At 39.8% G+C, this 25,648-nt stretch overlaps 1 protein-coding gene across 1 annotated transcript in view; it reads left to right on the forward strand.

The window, feature by feature from the left end:
- Window positions 1-25,648, forward strand: part of LOC124805352 (putative helicase MOV-10) — a 447,080-nt gene that overhangs the window by 177,770 nt on the left and 243,662 nt on the right. Inside the window, exons 7-8 of the mRNA XM_047265888.1 lie at window positions 13,945-14,082; window positions 23,796-23,979. Of these exons, the coding sequence (XP_047121844.1) occupies window positions 13,945-14,082; window positions 23,796-23,979 (322 nt within the window). The remainder of the gene's footprint in view (window positions 1-13,944; window positions 14,083-23,795; window positions 23,980-25,648) is intronic.

The following is a 25,648-nucleotide window of genomic DNA, read 5'->3' on the forward strand; positions in this document are numbered from 1 at the left end:
GGTAGAACTGCTCCAAACAACTTCATTTATGATCTGTCATGCTTCTAGTTTTTTTTTAATAAATGTTATGTTCCTTAAACTTGTCAGTTGCCTTTTTGCCTTTTTGTAGTTTCTTGATGCAGTGGATCTGCTATGCAGTGCCACTGTCTCTGGCCATGTGACATCATTGCCATCTTCAGAGAGCTTAGTGCTGTAAGAGAGTGCCCAACTACTACAACTGACTATGAAATAACGTATTTGCTTTTAACAAACTTACATGTATTCTACCTCTTTCATAAACACATACAGTTGCCAGGATACAGATCACTGTGGTATTACTCTCATATAGTTAGATGTATAACAGAAGCTGTTATCCAAACATATGTTTCTCCAATATATTTTTGTCGTGGTTTAGCAACAGTAATCCAGTTTTCAAATAAAAAGCCATCTCTGAAATAAATACCTGCAACACAGACTGTTACAAGAGAGTAGTCAATAGATTACAGATTGTCTCTTCTTCTGTTTCTGGATGGGGCCATTGTCACCAGTCACTTTTGTTCATAAGTTCGAAGGCACCACCTGGCCGTTACTTCAGAGCTTAAGTGGGCCTCCACAAGAGGTGGAGAGACGCATCAGCACCTTGCTGATGTTTTGAGTTCACTCCACTTTCAACAAGTCTGCGCACACACCATAAAAGGGCATGCATTATTGGCTGTTCCACACTTACTAACTACTTAAAATATCTTTTTAATATTTATGAACATCTTTTGTCAGCCTAAGAGATAATTGTCAAACATGTTATTTCGAAGAATCACATGCTACACTATACCATCATTTTTGGGGAAGACATGAAGCATGAATGGTTCGAATCAGTGTTCACATAATTCACATCTGTCATGGTGCCTAAAATTACTGTTACAAGGCTCACAGAAGCCAAGAGTAATGCCTCCCATAACATGATGCTGCCCCACCTTCCTGATCCATGATAGGGTGCATATTTTGAGCAATCATGCAGCTGGATGATAGCATTTCTAGACACAACCATCAGGATGGTGTAACAAGAAAAGTGACTTATCTGACCAGGTGACATATTTCCATTGATTAAAGGTCCATTCTTGATAATCCTGTGCCTACTGCAGTCTTAACTGACAGTGTCATTGCATCAGTACGGGAACACATAGGGTCGTCTGCTGCAGAGCACCATCTGCAGTTTGTTTTTCTTCTCAGCATGTCAGTGACAATCATTTAAAAGAAGTACAGTGCCTCCGAAAAGTGCACTGCTGTTGGGTTTGTTGCTGCCAGACCCTCTCGCATCATAATACAGTACTTGAGGATGTGGGGTACCAGAGCAGTGAAGGAGATGGGTCATTGTCTGCCCAGGACCACGTGCACATGGCACATCTTGGTTATCGCTTTGTCCTATTTTAACATCACATTTTTGCTTTGACAATTTCCCATGTGAAGTTGGTTAAGAGATCTCCATGTCAGACAGGGCAGGATGTTTCATGGGGTAGCTCTTCTTTTGGTGGTATCCAATCATGTTTATCTCTGTCCTGCCAATGCTGGAACCTCTCTTCTGCCTTTGACTTCAGTGTGGGGGCAGCATTTTTGATAAAGCTTTTCCTGCTGTAAAGACACTGAGCAATAGGTTCATGCCAATGAAGGGCCTGTCTATCATCTGTGTTGACTTTGCTCCTCAGGATTTCACTGTTACTATCCATCCGATGGCAGGTAGTGCCAGAACTTGGATCTTCTTCATTACGGTCAGTATCTAGCATCCTTTTAGCTGGCAGTAAATTTGGTGAAGTCCAATGTCAACCCGTTTTGAGTGGCAGGATTGACACCACACAGGGGAAGCATATTCTACTAGCAATTGTCACAAGGCTAGAGCTGACGTCCAAAGCACATATGGTCTTGCTCCCCAACTTGCGGCTTTTGAATTTTCTTAAGATACTTCATGGTGCGACCTTCATTCTGACACCATTACATTGCTCTTTGAATGTCAGACTCCTGTCAAGAATAACCCCAAGGTATTTAGGGCAGAGCTGCAGAGCTGTGACTGAGGGAAGTTCCTATCCAAGAGACTTTTAACTTGTTGCATGTTTATTGCAGAGGTGGAAAGTACTGACTACCTGTCCCATACATCCTCCCACCACCACCTACTCCAGTCCGGTCACTAACACCATCTACCCCATCAAAGGAAGTGCTACCTGTGAAACCAGTCATGTGATCTAAAAGCTAACCTGTAACCACTGTGCTGCATTCTACGTGGGCATGACAACCAGCAAGCTGTCTGTCCGCATGATTGGCCACCAACAAACTGTGGCAAAGGAGCAATTGGACTACCCTGTTGCTGAACACGCTCCCAAACAAGACATCCTTCATTTCAATGACTGCTTCACAACCTGTGCCATATGGATCCTTCTCACCAACACCAGCTCTTCTGAATTGGGCGGGTGGGAACTTTCCCTGTAATACATCCTATGTTCCCGTAATCCTCTGCCTCAACCTTCGTTGGTCACTGTCATCCATCCAGCCCCTTCCCTGTTCCCATTCCAGCACTACCCAGCTGTCATTCCACCATCACACCCAGTCAAAAACTTCTCTCCTTTTCTTCTATCCCCCCCCCCCTTCCCCTCCCCAACCCTCCCATGCCATCTGTCTAACTTGCAGTACTTTACTGTCCACCACTCCCACCATACTATCCCTCCCCCTCCCCACCTCAGCCTCCTCCTTACCCTTACCCAGTTGCCACTCCCATCACGAACTGGTGCTGCTTCTCACAGTGTGGTTTCAGTTGCCTGAGACTGCATTCGTGTGTGTAGTTGCGGTTGCACGCACACGCGCGCGCGCGTCTGTGTGTGTGTGTGTGTGTGTGTGTGTGTGTGTGTATGTGTGTGTGTGTGTGTGTGTGGTCTATTGTTGATGAAGGACTTAATGGCTGAAAGCTTTATTTGTGACAGTCTTTTTGTTGTGCCCATCTGTGACTCAGTATCTCAGCTATATGGCGAGTAGCAACTTTCCTTTTCATAATATTGTGACTACTGTTTTTCTTGGCATTGTGTACAAGTTAAGTAGGGTGGGAGCAAGAACACATCCTTAGGAAGTTTACCGTATTAAAGGCCATACTCAGTTCAACAAAGGAACACCACTGATGAGATCTATCCTGAAGTCATCCTTGATATGCGTGTACAAGTTAAGTAGGGTGGGAGCAAGAACACATCCTTAGGAAGTTTACCATATTAAAGGCCATACTCAGTTCAACAAAGGAACACCACTGATGAGATCTATCCTGAAGTCATCCTTGATATGCTGGGTAAGATTCAAAACCTGTTCTGTGCAAGATTGCCCAGATCGGAAGCTGGCTTATTTGAAGCAGATTCTGCATCTAAGGTGTGTGATGTGAAATACTGCAAAACGTTACACTTCCATACTTTGAATGAGATCTCTCTATAACTCATGTCATGCCATCTATTCTTGTTTTGCAATCATTTGTACCACATTGTGTTTCTTAAATGTATACAATATCTCATTCATGTTTTTGACTTAAGTCAGGTAATAAAATTGATTTGGTTGATGAAAATTGCTCAATGATGCTTGAGATTGTTCTTAAGGATGGTGTTGAAAAAGATGTATTCTGAAAATTCATGGTTGTCATGGTGGCCAGTCATTTGTCAAGCCCAGTGGCACTGCTACCAGTGTACACGGGGTGATCTTTTTTCATGTCAGAACACCACATGCGGAGGTACCTCTCTTGTGTGCTGAATGGTGGGCTCTGAAACATTCGCACCAGCATTGTAGTATGTCATCAAATCCTCCACAGAGCCTGCTTTACAGCCATCCGACTTGCACGTTTTGAGATCAGGTGTGGATGAGCAATAGCTTGTCACCTACACGTGATTTCACTGTCCTTCAAACTCTTTCCATTGACTCTTACTATCATAGCACACAAGAAGCTGACCATTTTCACCATTTCCAAGATGCTCATACCCGGCCTACTTATCCCCTTCCCTGCTCCCACTCCAGCACTGCACAGCCTTCTATTCCGGCAACACATCCTCCAGTCTTTTCCTCCTCCTCTGGTTCTGTGCTTTACTGCTGTATGTGCGTGTGTCTTCTACTTCAGAAGAAGGCCTTTTGGCCAAAAGTTAAAATTTACAGAATTGTTTTTGTTGTGCCTGTCTATGACTCAATATGATGACCAGCAATCTATCCTTTTCATAATTTATAACTTGACTTATTCCACATCTCTGAAAGGTCTCCTTCATTTTGCTGAACACAATAAGTAAGTAACTGACTGGTTTAATTAATTGGTATTATAGATGCTAAATAACTATAAATAGGAATTGAGTACAAACCTGCTGTTTAGCTTGATATTTACATTACTACACAAATAATTAATGGGTTACAACAGTTCATTTCACACAGATAAAATTGACATCTGTTTGTGCTGAACATGGCTACTGTCATGGTACTAACAGGATTGTGAATTTGAATACTGTAGTGATGCAAAATTACATCATGCACGAATATAGTTTGTGATCTTCTAGTAAAATTTAGCTTTTTTAGGGTTAAGATCCCCCCATGAACCATGGACCTTGCTGTTGGTGGGGAGCCTTGCACACCTCAGCGATACAGATAGGTGCAACCACAATGGAGGGGTATCTGTTGAGAGGCCAGACAAATGTGTGGTTTCTGAAGAGGGGCAGCAGCCTTTTCAGTAGTTTCAGGGGCAACAGTCTGGATGATTGACTGATCTGGCCTTGTAACATTAACCAAAACGGTCTTACTGTGCTGGTATTGCGAACGGCTGAAAGCAAGGGGAAACTATAGCCGTAATTTTTGTCAAGGGCATGCAGCTTTACTGTATGGTTAAATGATGATGGCGTCCTCTTGGGTAAAATATTCTGGAGGTAAAATAGTCCCCCATTCAGATCTCCAGGGGGGGACTACTCAGGAGAACGTTGTTATCAGGAGAAAGAAAACAGGCGTTCTACGGATCGGAGCGTGGAATGTCAGATCCCTTAATCGGGCAGGTAGGTTAGAAAATTTAGAAAGGGAAATGGATAGGTTGAAGTTAGATATGGTGGTAATTAGTGAAGTTTGGTGGCAGGAGGAACAAGACTTTTGGTCAGGTGAATATAGGGTTATAAATACAAAATCGAATAGGGGTAATGCAGGAGTAGGTTTAATAACGAATACGAAAATAGGAATGCGGATAAGCTACTACAAACAGCATAGTGAATGCATTATTGTGGCCAACATAGATACCAAGCTCATGCCTACCACAATAGTACAAGTTTATATGCCAACTAGCTCCGCAGATGATGAAGAGATTGATGAAATGTATGATGAGATAAAAGATATTATTCAGATAGTGAAGGGAGATGAAAATTTAATACTCATGGGTGACTGGAACTCGATAGTAGGAAAAGGAAGAGAAGGAAATGTAGTAGGTGAATATGGAATGGAAGTAAGGAATGAAAGAGGAAGCTGCCTGGTAGAATTTTGCACAGAGCGTAACTTAATCATAGCTAACACTTAGTTCAAGAATAATAAAAGAAGGTTGTATACATGGAAGAAGCCTGGTGGTACTGGAAGGTCTCAGATAGACTATATAATGGTAAGACAGGAACCAGGTTTTAAATTGTATGACATTTCCAGGGGCAGATGTGGACTCTGACCACAATCTATTGGTTATGAACCGTAGATTAAAACTGAACACTGCAAAAAGGTGCAAATTTCAGGAGATGGGACCTGGATAAACTGAAAGAACCAGAGGTTGTAGAGAGCTTCAGGGAGAGCATTAGGGAATGACTTACAAGAATGAAGGAAAGACATACAATAGATGAAGAATGGGTAGCTTTGAGAGACGAAATAGTGAAGGTAGCAGAGGATCAAGTAGGTAAAAAGACGAGGGTTAATGGAAATCCTTGGGTAACAGAAGAGATTTAATTGATGAAAGGAGAAAATATAAAAATGCAGTAAATGAAGCAGGCAAAAAGGAATACAAACGTCTCGAAAATGAGATCGACAGGAAGTGCAAAATGGCTCAACAGGGATGGATAGAGGACAAGTGTAAAGATGTAGAGACGCATATCACTAGTGGTAAGATAGATACTGCCTACAGGAAGAGAATTTTGGAGAAAAGAGAACCACTTGCATGAATATCAAGAGCTGAGATGGAAACCCAATTCTAAGCAAAGAATGGAAAGCAGAAAGATGGAAGGAGTATATAGAGGGTCTATACAAGGGCGATGTTCTTGAGGACAATATTATAGAAATGGAAGAGGATGAAGATGAAAATGAAATGGGAGATACGATACTGCGTGAAGAGTTTGACAGAGCACTCAAAGACCTAAGTCAAAACAAGGCCCCGGGAATAGACAACATTCCATTAGAACTACTGACCGCCTTGGCGGAACCAGGCCTAACAAAACTCTACCGTCTAGTGAGCAATATGTATGAGACGGGCGAAATACCCTCAGACTTCAAGAAGAATATAATAATTCCAATCCCAAAGAAAGCAGGTGTTGACAGATGTGAAAATTACCGAACTATCAGTTTAATAAGCCATGGCTGCAAAATACTAACACAAATTCTTTACAGACGAATGGAAAAATTGCTAGAAGCCAACCTCGGGGGAAGATCAGTTTGGATTCCGTAGAAATGTTGGAACACGTGAGGCAATACTGACCCTACAACTTATCTTAGAAGAAAGATTAAGGAAAGGCAAACCTACGATTCTAGCATTTGTAGACTTAGAGAAAGCTTTTGACAATGTTCACTGGAATACTCTCTTTCAAATTCTAAAGGTGTCAGGGGTAAAATACAGGGAGCGAAAGGCTATTTACAATTTGTACAGAAACCAGATGGCAGTTATAAGAGTCGAGGGGCATGAAGGGGAAGCAATGGTTGGGAAGGGAGTGAGACAGGGTTTTAGCCTCTCCCCAATGTTATTCAATCTGTATATTGAGCAAGCAGTAAAGGAAACAAAGGAAAAATTCAGAGTAGGAATTAAACTCCATGGAGAAGAAGTAAAAACTTTGAGGTTCGCCGATGACATTGTAATTTTGTCAGAGACGGCAAAGAACCTGGAAGAGCAGCTGAACAGAATGGACAGTGTCTTGAAAGGAGGATATAAGATGAACATCAACAAAAGTAAAATGAGGATAATGGAATGTAGTCTAATTAAATCGAGTGATGCTGCGGGAATTAGATTAGGAAATGAGATGCTTAAAGTAGTAAATGAGTTTTGCTATTTGGGGAGCAAAATAATTGATGATGGTCGAAGTAGAGAGGATATAAAATGTTGACTGATATGGCAAGGAAAGTGTTTCTGAAGAAGAGAAATTTGTTAACATTGAGTATAAATTTAAGTGTCAGGAAGTCGTTTCTGAAAGTATTTGTATGGAGTGTAGCCATGTATGGAAGTGAAACGTGGACGATACACAGTTTAGACAAGAAGAGAATAGAAGCTTTCGAAATGTGGTGCTACAGAAGAATGCTGAAGATTGGATGGGTAGATCACATAACTAATGAGGCGGTATTAACTAGAATTGGAGAGAAGAGAAATTTGTGGCACAACTTGACTAGAAGAAGGGATTAGTTGGTGGGGTGTATTTTGAGGCATCAAGGGATCACCAACTTAGTATTGGAGGCCATCGTGGGGGGTAAAAATCGTAGAGGGAGGCCAAGAGATGAATACACTAAACAGATTCAGAAGGATGTAGGTTGCAGTAGGTACTGGGAGATGAAGAAGCTTGCACAGGATAGAGTAGCATGGAGAGCTGCATCTAACCAGTCTCTGGACTGAATCCCACAACAACAGAGTTAAGATGATGTGATCATACTGTTCACTCCATGGATCCACAGTGAGACGATTCTTGATGATGTGGAACATGTCCAAAAAATAGAAATTCATTAGAACCAGAATGCTAGTATTCCCTTGGCAGATCCTAAGTTGAGGGTCTTCAATGATATGCAGTAAGGCAACAATTTCAAACACTAATTTGCTATCACAAACTTTTAAATGTATGTCAGCATAAAATTATACCTAATCAAATTGGACGAGAGTGAAACTGAAGTTAAGTATGTTAAGATTTTACAGATGATAAAATTTTCTACTTGCATAACATCAGGAAGAGACCTAGAAACTAAAGGATTTTGACTATCAGATATAGATAAGTGGACAATTTTACCTGTAAATACAGAAGAGCATCAGATGTCCTACATTCATTCACAGTACTACACTAGGAGTTAAGATTGATGCTACACCTGGATGCGGGAACATTTACAATAACCTGACCTGTATTAATCTTCATATAGATAAGCCTTACCAGCCAATGATCTTCTTCAGTGTGGATGCACACACATTGCTCAAACTCTTACAGGAATCGGTTGATGGGCTACCACTAGTAATGACTATAGTGAGCAGGAGCACTACAAATGTAGTGTGTGGACAGTAAGCTGAAAGTGTGGGTCTCGCAGGAAGCATGTCAGAGATAATTTCCCACAGTCGCACTGTTGTCTTTGTCCTTGGTGGCTCAGTCGGATAGAGCATCTGCCATATAAGCAGGAGATCCCGGGTTCGAGTTCCTCTCAGGGCACACATTTTCAACTGTTGATATTTATCACTGCCTGTAAGCAACTAATGGTCTGGATTTCATTGTAATTTCATGTATTAATCTTTGGTCACTGTTCAGAAATCTGTGGAGCAAAGCATAGATTTGTAGCAATTGTAATTGAAAGAACTCCAGGAAGTCTGTTCATTAAGTGATTATCTAAAATAATCTGAGGAGTTAGTTAAAATATAACATTATAATGTCAGTGTAAAATGACTAAAAATTTATTATACCTCAGACATCACACGACTGAAAGTAAGTAATAGTCTCTTAAGCAAAAAAATAGTAAATTAATGCCTACATCTGATGGGGAAGTATTAATCCAAATCCCTCAAATCTCACCACTCACAAGATTTTCAATACATATTATACACAGGGTGAACATCAATAAAACTGGCAAACAGCAGGGACGCATTCCAGACCAGAAATGGAGGAAAAAAAGGTCCTACAGACATGCATCCAGAAATGGATGGTGTGCATTTCAATGACAACTAATCATCCCAAAACACAATACAGAGCTGCAGCGCATCCACGTCACAACAGATTTTCCCTGAAACGCAATACAGAGCTGCAGCGCATCCACGTCACAACAGATTTTCACAGTGGCCTCTATGAGATTGCAGGTGATAGGAACATATCAGTTGTGATGCAGGATACACATAATTGTACTTTGACTTACACTGTGTTGGTGGGCCACTTGTCGGGAGCTTGTGCTAGGGTTAGTCTCAGTATCCTGTAGAACACAGTCCTATAAAATGTGTACACACATTGCACTGGCTGCCTGCCTGCATGTTTGTCTGTCAGAAAGGACCCATGATCACACAAATACCCAAAAAAGGCTTGAAATGTTGTGTTATATGGTTGGTGCCTGTGTGGGTTCTTGTTTTGTTATTGCTGTGCTGCTTCTTGACCGTTACACAAACACAATCTCAGATTGTTCCCGACATGAATATCGGACCATTCTGCTGCTTACAGCATGCTACATCAATCACAGAGCCTGCAACATACAAGGAACACAGTACGTCATCTGTCATGGCAATGATGCATTTCTGCACACAAGCCCATAGGACCTTTTTTCCTCCATTTCCAGTCAGGAATCTGTCCCTGAAGTTTGTTGATATTATTAGTGTTCACCCTGTATATTCAATGTACTTCTCTATAAATCTCACACAGTTCCAGTTGTTTACAAGAAACGTATCAGTGTAATCTAGCTCACTGGTCCTTTGTGCCACCTAATAAATGAATAAATGAAACCCAAATGGTTCTTTATCTTCATTAAAGTTAATAATTGTTTCTTTATCAACTTTTGTACAATAACACAAACTACTTTTATTTGGCTTCCATATCTGGACATCAAATACACTAGATAATACTACCGAACGTCCATACAATATCTTTCATAAAGTCATGAATACTCTTCTTACAATCTGTTTATATACAACAGTGAATATGCGTATCTTTAACATACCACAAGGGAAAAATTCTGCAGTGGGTACAGTTTTTGAGTTATAAACTTCATATTTTGTAAGTTAACATTAAAAACTATTAACTGCACTGTGATCCAAAAAAGAGAGCTATAATATACCTTGTATCTTTATTACAAAGTATTATTAGAAAGCTTACACAATCTCATGTCGTGAGAGTTGTTGAACAAAGTGACATATCTTATATCTTCTATAGATAATCACTTTTATTTGCAAATGTCACATGTAAACATTTTTCCCCTTTGTGAAACCCCAGAACAACCACTGTGAGCTCACACTGGCTTCTGAACACACCTGAGCCATGCCCTTTTGGTTTAGGGATAAAATAAGTCATTACAACATGGACAAGGAACATCATCATCATTGTCATTAGAGAAGTCCATATCTTTCTCACCTCCAGTAGTCCTATCAAATAAAGTTTCTTTTTAGTCTGTTTATCTGCATGTCCAATGTTCTTTTCATGATGACTTTGGCTTTTACCTCTGAAACATATGGACTGCCAGTCAGAATTTGTGAACTCTTCAGTTTCTGTTTGTTAGAAACTGTTTCTGTGTATCATTCAGTGTAAGTAAAAGTAGACTGGATTCAAGGTCTTTAACATGCTATACTAGCTCAATTTCTAGCTCTGTTGGAATATTTCCCGGAACTAACATAGACTTGCCTAAATATAACCTCCTTTTGTGTGTGTGTTCTGCTGCCACTTGGTGAGTAGATTTTTTTTATCTATCCAATTAAATTATTTTGTCAAAAATTGATTGTTTTTGTTGTTATGCTGTCACATACCTTTGACATAACAAAGAATATAATGCAAGACAGTTTGCTGGCATTTCATTGTTCCCTTTCTTATACTGAGGCTTAACTATATGGTATTTCACCCAGGCAGTCTTCTTAAGAGGCTTAATCATAGCTTATTCCATTGTATTGGAAAATGTGATAAATCGCAGGTTACACAAACAACATAAATGGTTACTTAACTCATGACAACACTATTTAATTAAGTGTGTTGGTATTTTGTCACAATCACTAATATCTTTACTTTTAAAAGTGTGAAAATAGATTTTACTTTTTTTGATTCAGTTGAAGTTTCTTCTTCTCTCTGTTTAACACTTATTTTCCTAAAGTGTAAGTAGCATTCTGCAGTATGTGCCAATCGGTTGTGCACATCAAAAAATAACATTGATAAGTACTGCACAAACAGCTCTATCCTTGACCATGGAACAAGAGTGAACTTACAATTACCAGGAAAGAATAAACATAAAACTCAAAATAGCATTTTCTACCAAGGACTGAAACAGTATAATAAATTACAAACAGTGATAAAAGACATTGCTAAAACAAACTTGTTTAAAAAGGCAGTTAAAAAGTAGCTGTTAAGCGATACATTTTTACATTGAAGGATTACTTGGATAATATAGAGTAGGGTTTGGTAAGAAGTGTGACACAAATAAGTAATAATAATGATAATAAAACATATAACATTCCACTAAACAATTTCACATTGTATTTTTTTCTTCCTTTTTCCTTTTCTGGAGAATCTTACTTCCAAAAGCTACGCAGTCTTATACTCTCTCTGAGCTCAACCTCTCACTCATTATAGAGGGATGCTGACTCAGTGTAGCATTACCCTTGTTTATTATTAAATAGTTTACTTGTAAAACAGTGTAGTACACGAGGGACTAACTGAACGCAGGAACACTGTTTTGATCAGAGCGTGGCCTTGTATTTGGAGGGTGGAGGCTCCAATTTTCATCCAACCATCCTGATTTAGATTCTCCTTTGTTTCCCTAAATTACTTCTAGTAAATGCCAATACCTGCTATTAGGCCATGGCAAACTACCTGTCCCATCCTTATCGTACTAGACATGAGCCTGTAAATACCTGTATAATTACTTTATATTTGTCACTCTTAAATAGTAACACCAAGACATATCCCATATCGTCATAAAAGAGATCTGTGGACCAATAAAATTACTACTACTACTAATAATAATAATACTAGTACTACTAGTTCTGTAATTGCCAATGGTGCTTTTACTATCATGAACTTCTAAATAGCAGTTGTATTTAAACAATTAATTTTGAACATTTTAGCAGCATTTCAAGAGTGACATGAACTTTCTTGAGTTTATAGAGCTACAAACATTCAGAGGCTATTCAGGTTCATTTTTTGTTGTAGCTGACTTATGTTTCACTAGTTTAATTTGAGATTAGAAATATGATGGTGTGGGTTTCAAATACTTGTTGGTCTTCATATTGTTTTTGTAGTTCTAACAACTTTTGGTAATGCATTTTGAATTTGTGTAAAATGTCAAGTTGCTTTATGGTTCCAACTACATATTGAAGAAGACTTCTTTCTGTAGCTTTCTAAGTAAACTGGTGAAATGCAGAGCATTAAGATAACATGGTTTGAAACACAGCTTTCAACCTTTTGCATGGTGGGCTTAAATACTGATTACTATTAACAGAAACATTTCAGTTACTATGTTGAAAAATTGCTTATACATGTGTATCATACAAGTTTATTGAATATTGTAGTAATGCTAGCTGATTGCCTGTTTTTTTTTTGTTTTTTTTTTTTTTTTAAGGTTTCCTCCCCCCCCCCCTCCCCCCCCTCCTCCATCCCCGACCTAGCAGCCAGTAGGAGTGAAATGCTTTTGGGACTGTCATCAGTCATCCATTGACCACAAAGGAATTTGGATATGACTTTCAAAATCAATCATTCTTGATTATTGTTATCCACAACTCTCCCAGTATTGATAACTGACAACCTATGGAGTTTTTCCAGATAGTAAGAGATGTGTGTACCAAGTTCAGTTGAAATTGTTCTAGCCATTTCTCACATGCCTTATACATCACCCCATTTCCATCCTCTCCCCCACACCCTTTCCTGGGTCAATTTTGATCAGATATAACAACTCTAAAATCTTTAGATTCAACACTAATATTGGTAGTTCTTGATTATTTTAACATGCCACCTTCCTCTCACCCCCACCCCTCTCCTAGTGATGCTAGGGGTGCCTTGTCCCCCACCCTCCCCACCAGACTTTCTTTTTCTCCAGAGAGCAAGTGATGTGCCAAGTTTAGCTGAAACTGCACCAGGCATTCCGAATGTAAGCATACATGTCAACACATTCCCACCCCTCTATACTCAAATATTTGTGCTATGAGTGTCTTACCACCACAGTAATTTTTCTTAGATATTAAGTCATATGTGTACTACATTTGGTTGAAACTGTTCCAAGCATTCCAGAGTCATGCTTTATATGTCACCCCATTCTATCACCATCCCTACCCTCAGTGTCACCACAATGGTCACCCATCAGTGACCCCAAAAATTTTATATCTGAGAGTAATTTAGTTTGTTTTTGATTCTTTTAATTGTCATCCCCACCCTATTCCTGATGGTAATGTCAGTGGTGTACCACAACAGGAAATGTTTTCCATGTAGTGAGTCATATATGTATCAAGTTCAATTGAAATTTCTTCAGGCATTCCATAGTTGTGCTCAGATGTCTCTTCTTTGTCACCCACAAGTCCTACAGATAGGGATACTTTGAGTGTTTAACGTTTATATGAATTGCCTCTCGGCACTAACTTTCATATGCGTACCAAGTTTGGTTGAAATTCCAGAGATAGCCAGGAACACTTACACTCTCTCTCTCTCTCTCTCTCTCTCTCACACACACACACACACACACACACACACACACACACAGACACACACACACAGACACACACACACACACACACTTGCATGTATCTGTGCAATTAAGAATATTAACTGAGAAAAGTCTGGATTTTCCATGATTATTTGTGTATTGTAACCACTACATAATTTGTGGTTTTATGTATTTCAGATCAAAGAGGACCTTTCCTTGCATTGTTCCTCTTAGTGACTATCCGATACCAGCTGATGTGATAGAGATGATTAACAGTGGATTTGTAGAGAGACGAGAAATGGCAAGTAATGTAAAGGATCAGCTAAAAAAATTTTTGTAAGTATGATTTAAAATATTACTGCTGGATGTAGATATTTAGTTCTATGTTACATAGATGATATTCACAATAAACTTTGTGATGTGGAATGTGTCAGTGGATTGATTGTTTTATTGATGTGTTTCTTCATTTTTGTCCATAGTTACAAACTGATATTGGACAAGTCACTTTTGGTGAGATGATGAGCTGAGACAATATGAATTTATGTGTGATTATTGTAGAATTGCACATCTACTACAATATAAATAAGAGGAAGTTCACTCACTTAACTTGTCAGGGAGAGCACGTTTTGATGAAATTTGCAAATGACTTTGGAATTTGAAAGTTACTTGTTATGTAGTGTGTAGTAAATGGATAGTTAAAAAATCTATTTGCCAAGCAGTGGCAGGGGACCACAAACACAATGCTTTCAGAGCCAGTGGCTCCTCCTTCTGGCAGAAAAGTTGAAGGGCAAGGAAGAGGGGTGAAGGAAAAGGTTTAGGTAAAGTCACCCAGAACCCGGGAGACGTACTGGATGGATGAGAAGGAAAGAGTGATTGTTGGGGATAGCACTGGATGAGATTTGAAAACCTGAGAGCTTAAAAATGAAAGGCAGGGTAATACAGAAGACAGAGATTATTGCTAAAACATCGTGCATGAATTAATAAGAGTGAAAAGCTAAGTAAGTGCATTGTATGTACCAGAGGTGGGAGTGGGACGGCGAAAAATAGATAAGTCAGAAAATGAAAATGTAGAAGACTAAAATGGAGCGAAGAAAGGAGTAGTTACTTTGCCTATCATTTCTTCTTCTTTTCCAATAATTTTTTCAGATCATATCAACCACTTTTGTGGTGAGAAGTCCTTGCCCTCTCTTTGTCTCTTGTTAACCATTGTCTGTTCTCATGACTTTCATGCGAATTTGTCTGATTTTTCCGAAATTTTCCCTGCTTTTCTTCCATTTTTCTAGCTTTTCCCGCGCTCTGCCTCCCATTTTTGCCATTACCACCATTTCTAACACTCCAAACTGTCCTCTTTTGCCATGATGAATCCCATCACATATTACATTCGTTCCTTTTGAAAATATGCTTTTGCATTATCAAAATTAAAGTCCCACATTCTGTTTCTTGAAACCTGCTTGTCCCTTGGAGTTATTCCCTAAGGCCTAAGCTGAAAGTCCCTGTTTCTGGATATAATCCTGCTCTACACCAGCCTCTTTTACAGTTTGAAATGCAGCAATCTCTTGCTCTTACCTGATTAATCTATGATGTATACACCTCATCTGTGGGTTTCCACTCCACCATACTTCTCTCCTTCTACAAAATCCTGCAGTACTTCTCTCCTTCTACAAAACCCTGCAGTTATGTGCCCCTTATGTTTCCTTGGATAGTATCATCTGCCAAGTCAACTTCAGACTGCAACAACATTCTGGACTTCAGCTCAAAAAGCTATCCCACCTTCTCCTAAACTCCCTCAACAAATGGTGTTTGCCTTATTGTCCCTCTGCAGCTCCCCAAACACCCACACCATCAACCACTACTCCTCTCCTACAAACCAAGCTTGGACAACCTCCTTAACATCCTTCAGCCTTCACCACTGCCTCACATACCAGTAATAACTTATAATCACAAGAACCAGTCACAACAGTACAGTGTTCTCAAGTTCTCATCCAAAGCACTCTTCTCCTACCCTGCCCCCTTTACACCCTGAATCTGCATTTAACCATGCTGCTTTGGTGAAGGACCTACGTGCCATTATACGTAATGTCAACCGGAAATATCATTCTGCAACTGAATCCCCAAACATTTCCAACAGCAAACCTGACATTTGACACTGCCTTGAACAGTTCCGACCACAATCCCTACTTGATCCGCCACCCACTACCTCAGAAACATCCTTTACAAGCCTTCCAAGAATTCCTCACTTCCAACATTGTTTCAAAGACTTTCCTCAGGTCCCTACAACATGATCCTAACCTGTCCTCTGCAGAACTACAGGCTCTACATTCCCTAAAAGCTAATGACTCCATCAATATTCTCCCGTCAGACAAAGGATCTACCACTGGTGTTCTTCACCAACAGGAGTATGTTAGTCAAAGTCTACACCAGCTGTCTGACACCTCTACATACAGCATCTGCCATCAAGATCCCATCCCGTGATTCAAACTGAGCTGCAGTCCCTCCTAAAAACCTCAGGACGTACACTTCTATCCATAGAACATCTTACCCCACCCAGACCATGCACGCCCACCTCTTACCTTCTTCCAAACCCAATCGGCCTGGCCATCCTATAGTTGCTGAAGTCAGAACACCCACCGAACATATATCTGTCTCAGTTGATCAACACCTGCAACCCGTAGCACAAAGATTTACCTCCTGTATTAAAGAACCCTACCATTTCAAGATCGTGAAATCCATGCTTGTCCCACTCCAACCACCCAACTCACTTGTCACCATTGATGCCATCTTCCTCTATACCAACATCCCATACATACATGGTCTGTCTGCTGTTGAACATTTCCTTAGTAAACATTCACCTGATTCCAAACCTGTGACACCCTTCTTGCTCACCTTAACCTATTTTATACGTACCTACAATTACTTCACCTTTGAGGGACAGACATACGAACAGATCAGGGGCAAGTCTATGGGGACCAGGATGGCTCCTTCCTATGCCAACCTTTTCATGGGACCCTTGGAGGGAGCTTTTCTGGGATCAATAAGCCTTCATCCCCTGGTTTGGTTTAGATGCATTGATGACACTTGGCCATATGGACTCATGGTAAGGCTGACCTGTCAAAATTCCTGGAATCTGTAAATACTTTCTCCCAATTAAATTTCACATGGTCCTATTCTGAATCCATGCCACTTTCTTTGATTTAGATCTTATTCTCACCGAAGGCCAGCTACACACTTCTTTCCACATCAAACCTACCAACAAACAACAGTACTTAATATTTTGACAGTTTCCCTCCTTTCTATGTCAAACATTCCCTCCCACATAGCCTTGGCATTCAAGGTAAATGTATTTGTTCGGATGCAGACTCGTTGCAGCAATACACCACCACTCTCATTTCAGCCTTCACTGGATGTAATTATTCCAACAGCCTAGTTCAAAAGCAGATTTCCTGGGCCATCACATCGAATCCTGGTAGTACTGATCCCTCCAAACAACAACTTTGGAGCACACCACTTGTCACCCAGTATTATCCTGGTCTTGAATGTCTTATTCAGCTGCTTCGACAAGGCCATGATGACCTAAAATCATGCCCTGAAATAAGTAAAATGTAAATGTCATATGACTTGGGCCTCCCATCGGGTAGACCATTTGCCGGGTGCAAGTCTTTCAATTTGACGCCACTTCGGCGACTTGCGCGTTGGTGGGGATGAAATGAGGATGATTAGGACAACACAACACCCAGTCCCTGAGCGGAGTAAATCTCCGACCCAGCCGGGAATCAAACCTGGGCCCTTAGGATTCACAGTCTGTCGCGCTGACCACTCAGCTACTGGGGGCAGACATGCCCTGAAATGAGATCCATTCTTCTGCTCACCACACCTAGAATAGCCTTTTGTCACCTTCTCAAACTCTGCAATATCCTTGTCAGACCCTATGCTTCTTCCATACCCATCTCCCTACACTATGGCTCCTACTCTTGTGACGGTCCCCGCTGCAAGACTTGCCCTGTGCACTCTCCTATCACCACCTATTCCAGCCATGTTACTGGCAAAACATATACTATCAAAGGGAGAGCCACATGTGAAATGATACATGTCATATACCAGCTCTTATGTAAACACGTTTCAGCCTTTTACATCAGCATGACTACCATCCAGTTATCAGACAAGATGAATGGGCACAGGCAGAGGGTATATACAGGCAACACACAAAATCCTGTTGCAGTGCATACTGTACAACATGACTTCAGTGCCTGTTTCATCACATGCACCCCCTAGTTTCTTTCCCCGAACACCAGTTTCTCAGAACTCCGCAGGTGGGATCGAGCACTACAATATGTCTCCTTGGTTCTCGCCAGGCACCTGGCTTTAATTTACGTCAATTCCTTCCATGTCAGCATTTCTTCACAGTAACTACTCCTTTCTTCACTCCCTTTTTGTTTTCTACATCTTTCATTTTCTGTTCTTCGCCATCCCCTCTCCCATCTCTGTTACACACAATACACTTAGCTTTGCCCTCTTATTAACTCATGTATGATGTTTTAGTAGTAATCTTTGTCATGCATATCATCCTGTCTTCTAACTTAAAGTTCTCAGGTTATCAAATCTCGTCCAGTGCAGACCCCAAGAATCAGTCTTTCCTTTTCATGCTGTCTGGTAAATCTCCTCTGACCTGGGGTTCTGTGTGACTTTTCTGAACTGTACCCTTTTCCCTAAACCTCTTCAGTCCTTTTTCTTCACCCCTTTTCCTTCACCTTCAAATCTTATTCCATAAGATGGAGCAACCGGCTCCAAAAGCTTGTAAAAGTTAAATACTTTTATGTGTGTGTTCCTCTGCCATCACTTGGTGAGTAGATTTTTTATCTCTCCATTTACATTATATTATCAATAATTGATCAATTTCATTGTTACATAGTGTGGTGTTTTGTTGGATGAATCCGCATACTTTTTCCTAAAGTGGTTTCTCAAGGTTTTGAAATTACTGTTTTTTTCTCTTGCTCTTGTTACTTTCGTCACTGTTTTCAGCACGACATACAGGAAGCTGATAAACAGTTTTATTTCTTGAAAGTTGATCTTTAAGTATTTTGTTGATGGAATCCCACACAAACTGTTTCACTTCATAGTTCAAGTGCATTCCATGTTTGATGCAGCTTACTTATGTCTAGTACTTCTCATTTATCATACTCTGAACACAGTTTCTGTATTTTAACCTTTGTTTTTCTGGCTTCTTTGTTTACACACCAGCTGTAAATCAAATCATGCCTATGAGGTAGCATGGCAACTTCTAACATTTTTGACGACTAAGAGTGTGTGAAGTGTATGTGCAAACTCCCCACTTCTCTTTCATCAGTTGACTTACTTGGGAATGCGCATCCAATCTTCATCTCTGGATAGCCGGCTTCTGGAATCTCTACAAACTTCTTCTCCGAAGAATGATGCTAGTCACAGGAACCTTTAAGACTCTCTCTCTCTTTGTGAGATAATGAGGTATTCGAAGAATACTTTTCAATGACTATCAGTATATTTGAACTTCCACAAAGAACAAATTTCACACATCTCACATAAACAATTGACTTCTTGTAAGTCAGCCATATCATCTCACATTGGAAACAATTAAGTTTCATTTACAACAGAGTTGGTTTGATAACTATGACTCTATTATACAGGAACCATACACCTGTCTTGCCTCTAGCAAGTTGAAGTTAAAAGTTACTAAAAATCTTTTTTTCAACTCCATTGTTTTTTCGTCAGTAACAATAGCCACAGTTATAAAACAGCACATACTAACACAGAAGTTCCTTGGTTCTGCTGTGTGCTTTCATTATAACTTCCACGGCGTGACCGAGAAATACTTGTTGGTGCCGTTCGACTGCCGTGCCTACCGTCTTCTCATGATAAACTTTGGACCAACACACACAGACAGGTGACGCACAGTAGACAGGGTTCCTTTCTCCCACTCACATCTAAACTATCATGTGTTTGAGACAGTGGAAGGCCGAATGGTTCGAGAATTTATGCCAAAATTCTCGAAGCACTATAAACTATAGTGTTTCTAGATTTATTCACATCTAGAAATTTACGTAAGTTTTGCACACAAACCTCTGCTTCACTTTTAGCTACAACATTCAATGATAAAGTCAGTATCTTGTGTTATTTTCTTTTGAAAATCAGTGTCCACAACATGTCTGGTTCCTTTTCCAGGTTTCACTGCTCCAGTCACTGTTATGTCATAATTTTTCTCTCGGAAAATATGAGATAGCCTTTTGCCATCGCTATCTGCTAGGAAAAGTACACTTCTCTTTTATCTTGATGATCCATGTTTCTTGCTGACATTATTTCTGAAAGGTTCATTTGTTTTCAAATCGTGCTTATTTGTAGTACAGTCATTATCACAGTCACTTTGCAGAACATAATGTTTGTTACTATTAATGAATGTAACAGTTTTTGCAGATTTTGTTGACCTTTTTGTGGATAAAAAATTACTTTTATGCATCACTTTTATCCACTAAAATGATTTATCACATTTGTCTTGCGCTGCTTTATTTGGTATTTGTTTGGATTGTAGGCTCCAGTTTTCTTTCTTCACTGAGTCGATGCCTCTTCTTAAAGTATTGGTTGTGGATTGTAAGCCTGCAATTTGTTCATTTAGCTCTGTTATTTCATCTTCCCAACTGTCACAAGCGCACTTTTTTACTGCATAACTGTAGCTTTTTTAGTAGTGTTAGAGTTACACTCGTGGCCTGTTGAATGGAAGCTTGGGGAAAAAATAATATATATCTGCATGCTGGCCTGTTACAGGTTTGCAATAGGTTTCTTATTTATATTCAAAAATAGATGTAAAAGAGAAACAATATTAATTTGCATTTAAAAAGACTTCTGCTGCACATCAGATATTTTAATTCCAGGGACAGATCATGGAATAGTTTTGTAATTGTGCATTTCACTTTTACCTCCGCAAAGCTACATTCACTAGAGGGAAATTCAGATCCTTTTTGCTTCTGGTACTGTATTTGTGAAAATCTCTGTTATTCTAAAACTGAAATGTATTGTTTGCAGCACACTTAATCATTAATCAGTGTACTGTTAGGATGTTATTCATATTACCAATTGCTTTTACTTCCTTGTATGTGATGAATACTTTTTGTCCAAGTGAGGAGTTCCTCAGAATATTATGCTGTGGGACATTAGTAAACGAAAATATGCAAATTAATTAATGTAAGACTTTGAGGAATAGTGAAGGATGTCTTGAGAGAGAAATTGAAGCCATTTTCAGGCATTTCATCCAACAACACTACGTAGTGTTGAAGTTGAAGGTGCCAATGACTGCTACTAGTAGTAAAATTTGGTAGAATTCTCAAGTCTGTGTATTGATACAAACTTGTCTCGAGAGGTGTGGGCATATTTTGGGTGTTCTTTGACTGGGATGCATATCCTCAGTTTGTTCCTCAAGACACCCTTGTCAGTGTTCAGATTCATGTTTGCTGTCAAAAGGATGGCCTAGTGGCAGCTGATGGCTCCTGCAGCTTTGATGTACTGTGGCACTTTTGGGTGTTCTTTGACTGGGATACATTTCCTCAGTTTGTTCCTGAAGACACCCTCCACAACATCTCAAAGTTATTGGCATTGTTTTGTTAAACCCCATGTAACAATGCCAAAACCCTAAACTGATTGATTTGTGTGTCTCCAAAGTTGTGAATTATTCATTTGGCAAAAGTATCCTCACCTAAATGTTTTAGCAGGGCTACTACATTGTTTTTCCAGTTTAAGCTTTTCTCAACATGTGCACCCAATCAATTACAACTTTCTACCTCATTTATTAATTAAGTTAATAGAGGGTGGTCTTTACTCTGAAGAGCCAAAGAAACTAATACACCTGCCGAATATCGTGTAGGCCCCCTGCAAGCACGCAGAAATCCCGCAACGCGACATGATATGGACTTGACTAATCTGAAATAGTGCTGGAGTGAATTGTCACTATGTATCCTGCAGGGCTGTCCTTAAATCCGTAAGAGTATGAGGGGCTGGAGATCTCTTCTGAACAGCATCTTGCAAGGCACCCCAGATATGCTCAATTATGTTCGTGTCTGGGGAGTGGAAGTGTTTAAACTTAGAAGGGTGTTCCTGTAGCCACTTTGTAGCAATTCTGGAAGTGTGGGGTGTCACATTGTCCTGCTGGAATTGCCCACATCTGCCAGAATGCACATGAATGGATGCAGGTGATCAGACAGGATGTTTATGTATGTGTCAAATGTCAGAGTCATATCTAAACATATCGGGGGTCCTGTATCACATCAACTGCACACGCCCCACACAATTACAGAGCCTCCACCAGCTTGAATAGTTCCCTGCTGACATTCAGGATACATGGATTCCTGAGGTTGTCAAACCCAACGTCCATCCTCTCCATATAATTTGAAAAGAGATTCGTCTGACTAGACAACATATTTCCAGTCATCGACAGTCTAATGTCAGTGTTGACACTCCCAGGCGAGGCATAAAGCTTTTGTGTCATGCAGTCATTAAGGGTTCACGAGTGGGCCTTCGGCTCTGGAAACACATATTGATGATGTTTTGTTGAATGGTTTGCATGCTGACACTTGTTGATGGCCCACCTTTGAAATCTGCAGAAGGGTTGCACTTCTGTCACATTGAATGATTCTCTTCAGTCATCGTTGATCCTGTTCTTGCACAATCTCTTTTTCCAGCCACAGCGATGTTGGAGATTAGATAGAGATAGAGATCCCCACTTCATCGCTGCCTCGGAGATTCTGTGTCCCATCAGTAGTGTGCAGACTATAATACCATGTTCAAATTCACTTAAATCTTGATAACCTACCATTGTACATCAATAACTGATCTGAGAACGGCGCCAGACCCTTGTTGTCTTATATAGCCATTGCCAACTGCAGTGCAGTAATGAGACAGTTTACATGTGTCTGTATTTGAATACACGTGCCTATACTAGTTTTTTTGGCACTTCAGTACATTTGACAAGACAAAACTGGATGAGTTACATTCTTTTCAAAGTTTAAACCAGTCAATTTGTACACAGCCAAATAATACTTTTATTAAAAACATCACTTACTGTTTTTTCTAAAGATTCTTCTTTGCTCCATTTGACAATAAGGATTAATTCTGCCTCCAGCTTCAAATAAAATGGTAGTCATTAATGTAACAACAAGAACAGTAATGGGCTCATGGTTGAACCCTATGAATTCATCTCATGAAGATGATATTCTGCACCTGTTTGTATTACTTGAACATCCTAGTCTACTTAAAGTAGATAGGATGGCTGTGAGAATTTGGATCAAGGAAGGAGGCGTGCCAGGGTAATGTATGCAGTTTGTGAAACCACTTTGCTAAGGAGGCTTAGTGGCTTATGCACCTATGTAGTAAGCAGAAGATCAAGGATGGAGGCTCGCCAGGCTAATCCGTGCAGTTTGTGAAACCACTTCACTAAGGAGACTTTGTGGCTAATGCAGCTACCTAGTAAGCAGAAGACGTGTGTTCGATTCCCAGCCTTGGTTTTTTTCTATCACTGGTTCATTCTGTATATATAAAGTCATATCTACATACGACCAGTATAGTCTCTAAAATTGTGTCATTTTATTTGTATAAGTACCTGGACCTGGGTCGCAGCTTCTACATTCGATACTGAGGTGCTATTCCAGAACATGGAAAGCCTTGACAATTCCGGTCGTGAGACTTTAAAATAGATGGGGGCAGAACCGCTTTGCCAAGGTGACTTAGTGGCTAACACCCCCACCTAATAAGTAGGAGACCAGGGTTTGATTTCCAGGCTTGCCACTGTATTGCTTAACACTATTTGTGCTTACACTAGCTAAGTTTAGAGCATTAAATCAGAGAAATAATATGATTAGAGAGAAACAAATTCTCTTTGGCTGAGTTACATGATCTACACCCTACACTGGTCACCTCATTCATTTCATTAGTTCGACAATTGTGTTATGTTACATGTGGAATGGACACCACTTGTATGTCACTTTTTATGTGTGATGTCACATTGAGCTGCTGTAATTTGTATATTTCACTTTCAGAGGAATGTTGAAGAAAACTGGGAAGGGCAAGTTTATTCCAAATCTGAACAAAGAAAACTACAGTCAATTCATGAAGTTTCTACTCTATATGGAAGAACATCAAATGCTCATAGATATACACAAGTATGATCGTGAAGAGGAAACAATGACGTTGCACCCCAATAAAAAGTTATGCATATTGAAGGTAATATTTTTGTGTCACATTATGTTGTTTATCAGAATTGTTAACACTGCAGTATACACACTAATGGAGTTTTTAACATTGATTTATTTGATATAATATTGACCAAGGCTACTCAGAGGTGTAATGTCAAAGTTATCGTTATTTCTCGGTACAGAGACTGCAATCGGAGATGAAAGCTGAAGTGCAATAGAGAATGACAGCTGGTTCTTAGATATGGTTATCTTCAGTGATCTAAATCGTCTGCAGAAGTTTAACAACTGCTGTTGGATAAACGACCACTGCAGTATAAAGGCTTGTTCTAATCTTTTCTATACTCAAGGTCATCAGCAGTATACCTCCGTGCTATTCCAGCATGCATTCAAATGTCTTTCCATTAGGCCTTCATCTCAGCCTTTCTTTATCTCATGGTTTCAGTCACCTGGATATGTTTACCACCCATCTCTATTTCATTTTTATCACAACTTTAATGCACCTAGTACTGCAGTTTGTCCACTGATCTGTTTTTTTATTTGCTTTCTCTCCTAGAAATTCACATGTTCTCTCTCTCCATTGTTTGCTCTAAGCAGTGTGCAGTTTACTTTCTATAAAAAGTACATACTTCAATGCAATATATCAAAACTGAAGATGCACACCGTTTGTAAATTCAACAAATGGTTCAAATGGCTCTGAGCACTATGGGACTCAACTGCTGTGGTCATAAGCCCCCTAGAACTTAGAACTACTTAAACCTAACTAACCTAAGGACAGCACACAACACCCAGCCATCACGAGGCAGAGAAAATCCCTGACCCCGCCGGGAATCGAACCCGGGAACCCGGGCGTGGGAAGCGAGAACGCTACCGCACGACCACGAGATGCGGGCAAAATTCAACATTTCCACCATACTTTAAGCTTAGGTTTCAAAGCCATATGTCATCCATGAAAAGCACTCTATGTTTTCATTTCCACCATACTTTAAGCTTAGGTTTCAAAGCCATATGTCATCCCCGAAAAGCACTCAGTATTTTCTTTACTCTTCTGTTTATACCTTTTACAGCCCACACAGTTATTGTCTTAAACTACCCTGAATACAAAAACGCATCAAATGGTTCTGTAACCTTTTTCTGTTTTGTTTAATCTCATTATAAAAATCAATGTCAGTCCTACTTTAAAACTTGATGCGTTAAGTTCTTCCATTACTTGTTAAAGTTTATCTGCACTAGTGGCAAGCTGTACAGTCATCAGCAAAAGGAAAGGGTGCAGATATCTTCCATTAACATGTATTTCTTCATTGGTTTCTTATTTAAGGATCTGAGAATGTCCACTAGGTCTGATGAGTTTAGTTTTAGCAATATGGAATCTCCTTGCCTGACTTCTTTCACATCCAGTTTTTCTTGATCTTGATGAATACAAATGGAAACTTGTAGTCTTGATGTGTACATTGGTTGAATCAATGCTTTTTATTTATTTTCATAGTTAAAGCCAAGTACAAGAGAGTTTGCTGAAACTTAGACCAAGAAGTTCCCTCAAAATGTATGAATCCCATGCAAACTATTTGTAAGTGTAAAACTGATTTATCATGCTAACAACTAGGAATGTCTAACCATCTGTTAGGAAAGGAATGTACAGTTTTATTTTAGAAGTTTGTTTCAGATGTTGTAGAATTTTGGAACACATATTATGTTCGAGT

The sequence above is a fragment of the Schistocerca piceifrons genome, chromosome 7 (genome assembly GCF_021461385.2).
Source record: "Schistocerca piceifrons isolate TAMUIC-IGC-003096 chromosome 7, iqSchPice1.1, whole genome shotgun sequence".
In the NCBI taxonomy this organism is placed as follows: Eukaryota; Metazoa; Arthropoda; class Insecta; order Orthoptera; family Acrididae; genus Schistocerca; species Schistocerca piceifrons.